Genomic DNA, 12,433 nt, shown 5'->3' with positions numbered 1-12,433 from the left:
AAAGCCAGTCAGCTACAGGCTGTTTTTTAACGCCTTTTTAATAAGGATTCACACCTTTATTAAGCTACCCACTTAACATTTATGACATTTTAAAGGGCTTGTAAAAGGCTAGTCGATTGGTGTAAAGAGTTCCCTATAAATAGCCCGCTCTACTCCCCGTTCAGTGATCTCATCTCCTTTGGGGATTGGATCCAAGGCATAAGCAGGAGCATCCAAAGCCAAGACAACAATACTCAACTTCACATGAGACCAAAAGCAATAGAGATTTCAATGTCATAGAGGAGGCATGTTGTTTTGACAAGCATACAGTGGGAGCAACTAGAATGACAGTTGACAGTATAGATGTCGCATATGCCAAAGCCAATGAGGAAGTAAGGAGACATCAGAGGGTCAAAGTCAAAGAGCTAGAATGTTCTTATCTCAACTTCATAATATAAGAAAATACACTGCAAGGTGGGGGCCCTTTAGTGGGTTTTGGGACCCAATGTGCTCTCTCTCTCTTTCTCTTTGTGGTCTCATAGACCCAGTGGGTCTTTAGGAGACGTTTAATATAGCTCTCGGCCATACTCATTAGCCGCATGCTTGATATTTTGGAGAGTGGTATACTATCTATTGGGGGCTGATGCTCCTTGCATGTTCCATGTTCCTGGTATTCCATGCTGAGATTCCATGGACAATTTTGTATCACCCTAGGGAGATAGCTTTGTTTTGTTTCTATTTTATTTTTCTGTTCCATGATGAGATACGCCATGGACATTATTGTATCACTTTGGTCTCATAGGCCCATTGGGTCTCTAGTAGACACTTAATCTCTCTCTCTCTCTCTCTATATATATATATCTATCCACTGTCACTGCCCAACTTACTATCTTATTGCATGATACAACATGTTACATCCCAAGGCTAATTTTGGTTAAGACCTTCAGGCTAGGTTAACCATAGCCTAGGGTTTTAGGCATCTATTGTGGGGTTAGTAGCTTTTATGAGACATGTGCTATATTTGGCTCTTAGTTCATAGGAGGCCTATATAAGTGAATGTATGAGTCAGTTTGAGAGAGAGCTCCTCAGACTTGGACTTGAGGCTTTGAGACTATTGCGTGCTTACATCTGATGGGTGTGTACTGGTGGTATGGGACGCTAAGGACTGTGCATGTGGAGCCATGTCTTGGATGCCCCGTGTGCTCAAGGGTGAGCCTGAATGGCTCTATGGTTGGGCGGTGAGCTAGATGCCTGAGTCTATGTGTTTTCCTTTTTGTTTATGCTTATCGCAAGGTCTGATAGCTTGGGGGTGTGACATTGGTATCAGAGCCATACCTATTGGAATTAACACTCTGGAAGGAGGGGAAAATCCATCGTGCGAATCTTCTGGGTTCTAATCTGTGGGCTGCTTTTTGTCTTTCAAGGCCTGGTGGTATGGGACACTTAGGGCGGAGGACAGAGCAGAGTCAGAGGTGAACGGGGAAGATGCTATGGTAAGATGTGTGTAGACCGTTCTTAAAATCATTGCACATAAATGGAAAAAGAAAGAGCTTTTGTCATGTTTGTGTATGTTGTTTGTTCCCTGACAATCCTTGTACGCATGTCCTCCAGGGTGAAACCCTAGGTCTTGGTTGTTTTTATGCACATGAGGTTTTGTGGCTGTTGTCTATAATATACAGAGAGCTGGTCGAGTTATGCAGAAGGCTGTAACCTGTGTGCTTGTGGTTGTGCATGGGAGTTTATGCTTTTTGGACTCCACTGTATGCTTTTTCTGTATATAGCTGTAAACAGCGCTACCTTGGATGAGCAGTCGACTGAGAGAAAGGGGGGGGGGGGGGGACCCTATCACATGTGTGACTACAAAAGGGTGTAGGGGTGGCGATAAACTGTAGAGTTTTTTTCTGGCTGCTGGACAGCCCTGCCTGCTGTTACTACACATGGGGGCGGAGACCTGACCATGTGTTGTGTATAGTAGAGGTCCACATGAGTGTATATACAGGGTGGATAACTTTAAAAAGTGCTAGTATACTTGGCTTTTCTCCAAATATGTGGGTAAAAAAGCGTTGGTCTTCTTCTCGATGTTTGAAGGCACATGCTTTTGGAGGAAACTTGCTTTTTTTGGGACATGCTCAAATCAGACCCTTGTGTATAAAAGGCTGGCTGTTGGTCGACCTTGTGAGCATCCTTGTTCTGCAAAAAAGTGTGCTTTTTCCTTTACAAGCTGAGCGCATCCCTACTACATCCTCATCACGAGCTTTTAACTCCTTGATTTCTGAAAATTCTGCATTCTCTACTTCGTGGCGGAACAACAAGCATCTTTGGGGGTGCATGTGGATGCTTTTGGTGGCCAGCCCACGACGGTGTCATCATCCGGTTATGACCTCGTGAGCGATACTGCCATGCAGTCCTCCACAGAGCTCCGTCTTGCCACTCAAATACACATGACTTGTGGTCTTGCTGTGCATTACACGATCATGAGTTGCATGTTACAGTTCCCATGGATTTTGTACCTTTTCCACCTTAAAGTGCCACCTTTTAACGTATTAAAATTTAATCAGTGTAAGATTCCTCTCCCCCAGCTTTTGAGATGTACCGATGTAAGAACCTTCCCTTTAGTCTCTTGTAATCATCCCCCCCCTCAGAAATGGAAAAAGATCTTGCTTTACCCTGTTTTGGCCTTGAGAGAGAAAATGTCTAGAGAGAGGTAATTCAAAATTAAGATATTTTTGGATGGAAGACATTTTGACCTTAGGGCCTAGACTATAAGGTTTATACTCAAAGCCCTTTCAATGTTCACACATATCCTTTGCTAAGGGGTGAGTCATCCGCATACAACCATCCATGATCCAAATACTCATGCATATGTTTAAACCCTTCTTCCCGTGTGGGTACCGATCTTCCCCAAGAACCATGGGTCTTCAATCCCTAAAATCCAACTTCGGGCAGCCACACCAGGTACTGAAGCTGGCACAGCAGATACACAGGTTGGTACAGAAGCTTTATACAGCAGATACATAGGCTGGTACGACAGGTACAGAGGTTGGTACAACTGGGAAAGAGACCAAACAACAAGTTGTTCGCAAATAGAATGGCTGCAGCACAAAGTGTAGGGGTCCGGGAGCACGATGGTGAGCAAGAAAGGGGTTGGAGAGGGCTGATTTCTGGTTCCCAGCATGAAATTGTGTAGAGAGCACAACCATGGAACACTTGTCTTTGTGATTAGTCATGTGCTGGGATGCTCCATTTCTGATAATCCTAATCTCTCCACGTGCTACTATGCTGCATTACTCTTTCATCTTTTAGATGAATAGGAACATGATATCATAATCTACACCACTATTGGCCTTTTTTGGTTATGAGTGCCATTCTTGTTATTTCTTGCTTCTTGCACTCTTCAACATAATGCTCTTTTTTATTATATTTCAAGAACTTTACCAATTCCTTAGATACTGATTACGTGCATCTTTACTCTTCCCCACGGTGATGGTGGTAAATGCTCTGGGCTTGTGGTAGTTTCCCTTGTAAGCATTGACCCATAATTTATTTTTATGGGGATTTTTGACCACCTCAATTATTTTAGTTTCAAAATTTTTAGAAAAGGCATTTGATTTGTGTCCCTTCCATATCAAACACCATAGATTAAAAAAAAACCAGAATGCATTTTGGATGCTGTTCCTTTTTCCTTTTAGCGTCAACCTCCCACTTATCTTCTTTCTTTCTTGACTCATGCTTGTTTGCACAGGAGCTTGCGGAGTGGAACCGGCAATACGAGGCAAAGTTTGGCTTCACATTTTTGATATGTGCTTCTGGGAAATCCAGCTCTGAAATACTCACAAGTCTGAAGGCACGAACGATTAATTTTTACTGTCTTATCTAGAGAAAGCAAATCTGCCTGCAAGTTTGTTAATGAATGTTTTTTTTAAAAGAAAGATGAGATGAGTCTTTTAATGTCAAAGTTTGGCTTCAGATTTTTGATATGTGCTGCTGGGAAATCCAGCTCCGAAATTCTCACAAGTCTGAAGGCACTAAGTTCTAACACTTAATTTTTAGTGTCTTAAGTATAGAAAGCAAATCTGCCTGCAAGTTTGGTAATGAATGGTTTTTTTTTTCTGATCATGAGAAAGATGAGATGAGTTTTTTAACGTCATAGCCAAGCACTTGAGCTCAGGAAGCTATAACCACAAAACATGGGTATGCATCAATGATAGGTTTATACAGAGGCCACATTTTGACATTAAGAAAAGAAGTTTTCTACGCATTACAAGTTGTGCCAAACTTTTGGATGTCCTATGGATATTTTGAGTTGTGTGACATACTCATCTCTATGTATCTAGGCATTCAGATGAATATGTGCGCACGTGTGTGTATGCGAGAGAGAGAGAGAGAGAGAGAGAGAGAGAGAGAGAGAGAGAGATGAAATGATATATTAACATCTCTAAGAGGCCATAATGGCCTATGAGAGAAAATTGAGAGTACATCTGAAGTTGGTGTCTCATCAAAGAGAACAACCAAATGAAACTGAAAAGTACAATAAAATGACTATCTTACAGTTATAAGAACTGTAAGTAAGACTCCTAGATGATACTGAGTAGAAAGTACTGGAAAATGTATATCAAGTATATCCATGTATGCTTATCAGTTGAAGTGCTGCCCTCTCCTTAGATCAAATATCTCCGCCATGGGGTTGTCTAGAATGGAGAGGTCGTAGAAGCGAGGTAGGCGCCTCTGATACTGAGCAATATTGACTCTGATTTGGCGATGGTGAGGATGCCGTGGTTGGGATCTTGGTGGGCGTGGCCGACGAGCATGACATAAGACGATTGCTCTATCAATGGTGACTCCTTGGGAGCGTGGTTGGTGTCCTGATGGCCCGATGGAGGAGGTATCAAGAGGTGTGTGGGCTGGGCTGCTGGTGCTGGTGCTGGTGTTGGTGCTGAAGAAATCTGTCAGGATCCTCTGTCTAGGTACATCATGGCTCGGTCTCGTGTTTGCCGGAGGGTCTCTCTGTGTCTCCTGAGCTCAAGTAGGAACAATCCCAGGCATCTCTAATCCTCAAACTCCATGACCCTACGCAACGGCCCAAAACCCTCTTGGAAGAGGTAGTGATACCTCCCTTGACATCATAATAGACTGTACATGGGCAAATGTAGTGCTCTTCTGGCTCTGTCTCCCAGTAGCATAGTTGACAAATGCAGTCATCCGAGATCTGATGCACATATCGCCGTGTCTCAATCCGCAGCTGGTGTGATGAGGTCCGGATCTGTCCAATGGCACAACGTATCCCATGTGATAGGTGTACATCAATGTATGCCGGGCGGGTGATAAAACCATATGGTGAGAGGTGCAGAAAATGGCTCTTGTGATGAGCCATTTTCGTGCCTAAGGCCCCAAGGGGACTAGTCCATGTCCTCTTTGTGTCCACTCTGACAATATCCATCCTAATTAGCGGTTCTTCTCTGAGCGGGTGAGATCCAAAAATGGACAATCCAAGTTGTGCTTAAAGGGTGGGAGTCCCTCTATCCGCAAACCATGTAGGTCAACCCATGATCTCATTTGAGCATACCAGCAATGAGTATCTCCATCCTCTACCAACTATATGGATGAGGTCAATGCCAATTGGGAGTACCTCTGTAGAGGGAGCTCCCATAGCCGTTGTAAAAAGGTAACTGCTTGGAATAGGGCCTCGGTCACTACTGGTGCGGCACCCAACTCAGCCCGAACAATCTCATGTGGTACCGATGATTTGCTCCGAATCACGCGGGCAATCATCGTAATCACTGGTCTCTCCATATGTCTCCATCCCTCATCCGTCCCTCTCTCAGATCTGTGATGTATGTTGGGCCCCCAAATTGGAGCTCCGTACAGGAGGGTCGGTGTGACAAATGTATCAAATAGCCACAATTTGGTGCGCAGCTCTTGAAACTGTATGTGTGCACACTGTCTCTCAAGTACCCCCAAGGCTGCATGCCCTCGGGCTAATCTAGCTCTGCTGCCTTCTTCAAGAAGAAACGCGGTCGTGTGGAAGTAACTCGCAAATAGACATATGACATGAGGTACTCAACCGGCTCCCCTCGGAAAGTGAACTGATAATTTGATCTCGTTACCCATGCTTGTGTGGTGTTAAACACCATAACCTTGGTTTTCCCAAGGTTCACTGTCAGATCTCTATCTGCACAGAATGCCTGTAATTCATCCAAATGTCTCTGTAATCCCTTTGGAGAGTCTGAGATTAGAACAATATCATCTGCATATAACAAGATGGGTATCAACACCCCTGCCAGGCATGCCCTTGGGCCTCCCAATCTGTCTACGTAATCGGAGACCACATCCATGTGCAACCCAAAGAGGGTGGGTGATAGCGGGCATCCCTGCTTCACCCCTATCGTGCTGGTCACCATATCGGATAGTCTGCATGGAGCTCGGACTTTGCCTGTCACAGACTCATACAAAGCATATATAACCCACTGCATATCCTCAGGTACCCCAATGTCCTGCAATCTGTGCATAAGCTTGGCATGTGGTACGGTATCAAAGGCTTTGCGTAAGTCCACAAAGCAGCAATATATCCTTCTCTTTTGTGCCTTGCCCTCTTCAATAAGTGCCCGAAGTGTAAGTATGTGATCCAAGGTAGTAAATGCTCTCCTGAAGCCGGCCTGGCCCTGTGCTTGGTGACCATGCCTCTCTGCCTAGCGGCTCAGCTCCGACTCCAATATAGAGCCATATAGTTTGGCCAAGTAATGACCAATCATGATCGTCCTGTAGTTGCCTGGTACCATGGGGTCCCCACTCTTAAAGAGTGTTACAATGGTATGCTCTATCCAGCTTGTCGGGAAACCCTCACAAATGCCACGATTAAACACATGTACAATCAGCGGAGCCAAAGTATCACGCGCGTATGAGAAGTGTTCTCCAACTAGCCCATCATGATCTTGTGTCTTTCCATTCTGTAACCTGTCTATCGCATCTAGCTCCATCCGCATAGTAAAAAAGGTGATGCTAGCCGGTCTAGCTCCTAGTGGAGGGGGGGTGGGGGGCTGTCCTTGTGCATCATACAGCTCTCTAGCATAAGCATGCCATGCCTCATGTGCAGTAATCGGAGTACCAAGTTGTCTCTTCTGAAACATCTTCCATGCCCTCTTGCTGTCCTTCCCCAAGAAGAGTTGGTAGATCTCCTCCTCTAACTTAGCCAGGTAGGCTCGTTTCTTCCTCTGCACAAGGCGTTTGGGGGGGGGGGGGGGTGTCATAGTGCAAGGAAATGCATATGAGGCGGATGCATGCAGTTCACCTGCCGATCCTCTTGTAAACTCGTCCAGAGGGCTATGCGGGTCTAAAGCAAACAAGCCATCAGATACTGCATCTGAGTAAGCCCCAATTGTCTCACGTGTAAATTGATATCTCGGGTACCTAGGTAGATGAGTGGCTGGCCCATCTCTCGGGGATCTACCTACTAGTGTGAAACTTAGGTATGCATGATTGGTTGCTATGCCGATGGGCTGACTGGAAATCGTGAAATTCTGCACATCAGGTATCAATGACGGAGATCCCACTATGCTCGCTCCTCCTTTAGAGTTCCAGCATGTGTGAACATTTGATCCCTGCGATCTCGATAGGCCATTGTATGTGACCAACCCATGTGCACTCCCGAGTGAGAAAATGCTTGCCATAATTTGTAATCTCCCCCTCATCCTGTGCTGATCTTTGCAACCCTGCATTCTGTGCCATGATCTCAATCCTGTGCTGATCTTTGCAACCCTGCATCCTGTGCCGTGATCTCGCGGTACATAGCCTCATGAGTATCATACAACTCTGTCTGCTCTATGCTTGTACGTGCATTAAAGTCTCCCAATATTAATATGTCCCCCATGTTGGCAAACCTCATGATATCATCATATAGTGGCATATAGGGCGACTCTCTTGATGGTGCAAACCTGGAGTTGGCTGGGGGAAAGTAGCATACCGCCGGATATAGCTCGCGGAGCCCCTCTCTGTATACTCGGACCCACATGTACCTCGCATCTACATCTCTATGTACCACATGTATTTTGTCACGAAGCTCCTCTCTGAAAAGTACTACCACTCCTCCAGATCCTTTGGTACCTCCCACTGTGTGGGGCTGAGGGCGGAACATTGATTCCTATCTATACATGTAAGGCACGTGCCCGTCTCTTGGCTTCCTCTTCCAATGTAGCATTCATCACCTCTACTTTATTGAAATGTTGATAAAGATGATATAAAAGCAGTGCTTCTATCCAGCATAGAAGGGGTTTCAAAATACTTCGAAACCTTGACTGTACTGAGAGTGGCTCGAGAAACGACATATGATGAAATGATAGCCATCCTTCTAGATGAAGACCGCTGCCTCACATAACAAAAAAAGCTGCATTCCAGCCAGAGAATGCCATGTTCACAAAGGCTCGGCTTAAAGCAAAGGGGGGTTGTTTTTGGGTAGACTAATGTAGGCTATCATGAGTGGTCAAGCTCTTATATCAAGCTTGACATGAGAGTTTAGGTGTTGGTGCCACCGTGTCTCCTCTGAGCATGTGGTACAGTCCAGAGTCCAAATCACCATGACTATTGAAGGTTTCTCCACCATCTCTACCTTCGCTTCGAAGGGGGGTTTGTTAGGATTGGGAGCTATGTGACACTCCCTATGAGTGTATATATGTGTGTGAACCCACCCTTAGGTGTGGAAAGGATAAGTGTGTCATCTGTCATTTATCTGTCACTTATCTAGTGCCTATGAGTGTATATATGTGTGTGAATCACAATCTTATGGCTTTGATATGATAAGTGGTTAATGCCTGTGAGCCAATGAGGTGATAGCTCAAGTGGTAAAGGTGTTTGCCAAGGACCAAGAGGTCTTGGATTCAAAACCCCATAAGGTGCTTCCTTGGTGGCATCATCTACGGGCCGATAAAAAAGCGCCTATAGGCGGGTGCCTATGGGCGGTAAAAAATGATTAACTATGGGAGTGTCACGTGCACAGCCGTGAACATGGCTGGTGATTCCGAGAGCCTATAAATAGCAGTAGATCATCTGATCCCCAGTTGAGGGCAGGTCATAGGCAGTTCTTAGACAATCTTTTGGTCTAGAATTCAATCCTCTTTTGGAAGGCCAAAGGCCATCGAAGTTGTACAGACATATACATCTTTCTGTATCATAGTAATATACTGAAAATATAGTTCATCTTTCTCTTCTGTCGTCTATTCATTGCTTTCACATTAGTGTTCGTAATCAGTAGGCTTAGGGCTGGATCAAGTACAGCAAGGCCTTCCGTGCATGCAACATTGTATCAGAGTGTTCAGGCTCAGCCATCTAAGCACTCAGTTGTCCCAAGAAAAGGTGCACAGATCCGTTGAAGAATGTAGCAAGGGTAGCATTTATGAGGTGGTTGGCAGTAGGCAAAGCCAAAGGAAAGCATTCCATGGGAGCAGTGTGCTCAAAGGAGCATACCATTGGCTCTCACATCAGTTCCAAAGGTGGAGCATCAGGCATTATCATTCTCAGCAGGAGACCATAGCTGTGTTAAGGGAAAGGGATTTCAGGCATGGAGACAATGTGGAACAGATGCACAGTTCTCTAACCAGAATCAGAGGAATGACAGAGTTTTCAGTCAGTGTCAAAAGTCAGGTAGTCAAAGTACAGAGTCAGTAGTCTAGGGAGGAAGGATGACATATTTCCAACCCATCATCAAGTTTAACATGAGGGAATGTCACATGCACAACCTTGGACATGGCTAATCCCATAGCTAATCCCTGATTAGGCAGCAGTTTACAGTACATAACAGAGGCTCTAGTAGGTACAGTAGAAGTCCCAATAGGCAGCCCATCAGTTGGCCAAGTCAGGAGCATCAGACAGACACATTCAGCAGCATTGAATAATATTTTGTGAATTTTGTGCTGTTTTCTGCTGGCTGACAGCAGTTGGCCTTTTGCAAGGGTAATTCACAGAGCCTATAAATAGCAATTCATAATCAGTCATTAGATCATCTGATCCCAGTTGGGGGCAGGTCATAGTCAGTTCTTAGACAGTCTTCTGGTCTAGAATTCAGTCCTCTTTTGGAAGGCCACAGGCCATGGAAGTTGTACAGACATATACATCTTTTTGTATCATAGTAATATACTGAAAATACTGTTCATCTCTCTTTTCTCTCTACTGTCTATTCATTGCTTTCGCATTAGTGTTTCTAATCAGTAGGCTGAGGGCTGGATCAAGTATAGCAAGGCTTCCGTGCATGCAACAGGGAGGATCTTGGGCCCAAAGCTTGTTGGAAAAAAAAAGTGATTAATGTCTGTGAATCATTTGCACGGCTTCATGTAGTTGAACATCTAAGTATCCCTTCTTACTAGCTCCCAATCAATCATTCGCACGGCTTCACGTAGTCGAACGCCAGTATATATATATATATATATATATATATATATATATATATATATATATATATATATATATATATATACATAGAGAGAGAGAGAGAGAGAGAGAGAGAGAGAGAGAGAGAGAGAGAGAGATTAATGCTAGTTTTTATCAGGATCGATTTTCTAGCAGACCTATAGACGAGCTTCAGGTAGCTGCAGCCGAGCAACAAAAAATTTCTGAAATACGGCTAGGCAAGCTTTTTGCAGAACGAGAATCAATGCAGAACTTATCATCTGGTGCACCATCTTTGAGCATAATAATTTTTCTGATTTCCAAGCTTTAGATTAGTTCCAGCCAACTGCCTTGTTTACTGCATTTGCAATAGAATGGGTTCTCATAGTTGTTTCTAATTCTTGCTTGGTGTCAGTTAAATGTTTCTTTGATCTTGGGCAGGCTCTTTGACTGCAGATTGGCGGGTCCGCCAGATTGGGGGGCACCTTGGTGTGGTAGATGCAGACAAAAGAGCGATTTCATCTCTAGATTCATCTGCATGCCTCGTGCCCAGTCAGCTTTCTTCGGCACGTCCACCTATCACCACCCATGTCCTGGATGTGTCTCGTGGAAGGCCTGGTGCAGGTATTGATGTAGTGCTTGACATGTGGAAAGGCTACTCAAAAGGAGATGAATCTACTGAGTGGGCCAATATTGGCTCATCTGTTACTGATATCGATGGTCGCTCTGGCCCGTTGATGCCACCCTCAAATAGTGTTACTGCAGGGAGATACAAACTGACATTCAATACTGGGAAGTACTTGCTAAAGTTAAGCAGCAGCAGTGATAGGAGTGAGGTACCAGGATGCTTTTACCCTTATATTTCAGTTGTTTTTGAGATAAAGCCCACTCAGATGTCTGAGCATTTTCATGTTCCAGTCCTCTTGTCTCCCTTCTCTTATACCACCTATCGTGGAAGCTAGTTTCATGTTTATAATTTGAGCATCCCTCAGACAAAGAGAGCCCAGTATGTGTTCCTTATTATTGTGAGATTTGCTTGCTCTGAAACCTTCCACAGTCAACATTCAAAAATAAAGGGAGACTGCTGCAGTCTGGATGTATTTACCCTATCTGTTTAAAGGCTGTACTGCAAATGTTGCCTGAGTGGCTATTGCTCTACGTTCCCCAGCTGTGGCGGCAGGTTAAAACCCCGATATCTAATAAAATACCTTACTCTCTCAAAATTTATGCAAGTAGACAAATATCAGGTAAATCTTGAGGTGTGATTAATCAATACTCTTCATGAAAGGCATCATTAAGACTTGTCAGCTTAAACCATCTTCACTATTTAGTTTGTGAACAAGCCCTTCAGCAGCAATGCAGCATGCCCACCACCTCTTTTTTCAACATCAAACAACCCAAAGTGAAGGTGCACCACATAGAAAGGAAGCATAGCACTCCATAATTTGGCAGCTTTCTGTGTGCCCTTGCCTTACAAAAGTCTTCCCTTGCCTGAAGGTAGGTGGTATTGTGTGACTAGGGTGGGTCATAGCCCAAGGCTACTTGTGCAACGTCCTGCTCTTGCTGGAAGGTAGCTGGTATTGTGTGACTAACCTCATGCACACACCCCACAAAAGCCCACTAAGCAAATGAGACCCATCAATGCGTTTTTGCCATTAGAGCTATTAGTTCTCCTTGGTGCCATGAGGATCGGGGCAAATCCTAATTGTTTTCTTATCATGGATATGGATAGCTTTGTGTGTCTTCAAGCTTTTGGATTTGCAAGGACATCCAATGAAGCAAGCCCAAGGTAGGCAACATTCACATGAGTGGTGACGATGAAGAGGTAGTTCACGTATGGGTGCTCTAATTTGCAAGGTCCTTTTCATGATGAGTTTCCATCATGCCAAGCTCACTACTATTGCACCACCAAATGGGCAGAAGCCAAGGTGACGATGAAGAGGTAGTTCACGTATGGGTGCTCTAATTTGCAAGGTCCTTTTCATGATGAGTTTCCATCATGCCAAGCTCACTACTATTGCACCACCAAATGGGCAGAAGCCAAGGTGATAATGAAAGCTAATAGAAAATTAGATTAATGGGG

General features: G+C 44.5%; 1 protein-coding gene across 2 annotated transcripts in view; it reads left to right on the top strand.

Moving 5' to 3' along the window:
- The window catches only part of LOC147631268 (transthyretin-like protein), a 41,753-nt gene extending 30,180 nt beyond the window's left edge, over nucleotides 1–11,573 (top strand). Inside the window, exons 4-6 of one of the 2 annotated variants that reach the window (XM_086809613.1) lie at nucleotides 3,722–3,823; nucleotides 10,511–10,634; nucleotides 10,807–11,573. In XM_086809613.1, the coding sequence (XP_086665739.1) occupies nucleotides 3,722–3,823; nucleotides 10,511–10,634; nucleotides 10,807–11,312 (732 nt within the window). In that variant the 3' untranslated portion in view covers nucleotides 11,313–11,573. Of the gene's footprint in view, nucleotides 1–3,721; nucleotides 3,824–10,510; nucleotides 10,635–10,791 lie in introns of both variants that reach the window. The other variant, XM_086809612.1, reaches the window with a different exon arrangement.
- The last annotated feature ends 860 nt before the right edge of the window (nucleotides 11,574–12,433 follow it).

This window comes from Cibotium barometz, chromosome 15 (genome assembly GCF_041138505.1).
Source record: "Cibotium barometz isolate CiBa-2024 chromosome 15, ASM4113850v1, whole genome shotgun sequence".
NCBI classification, from domain to species: domain Eukaryota; kingdom Viridiplantae; phylum Streptophyta; class Polypodiopsida; order Cyatheales; family Cibotiaceae; genus Cibotium; species Cibotium barometz.
The sequence above is the reverse complement of the archived record's forward strand: the minus strand, read 5'-3'. Positions and strand labels throughout refer to the sequence as shown.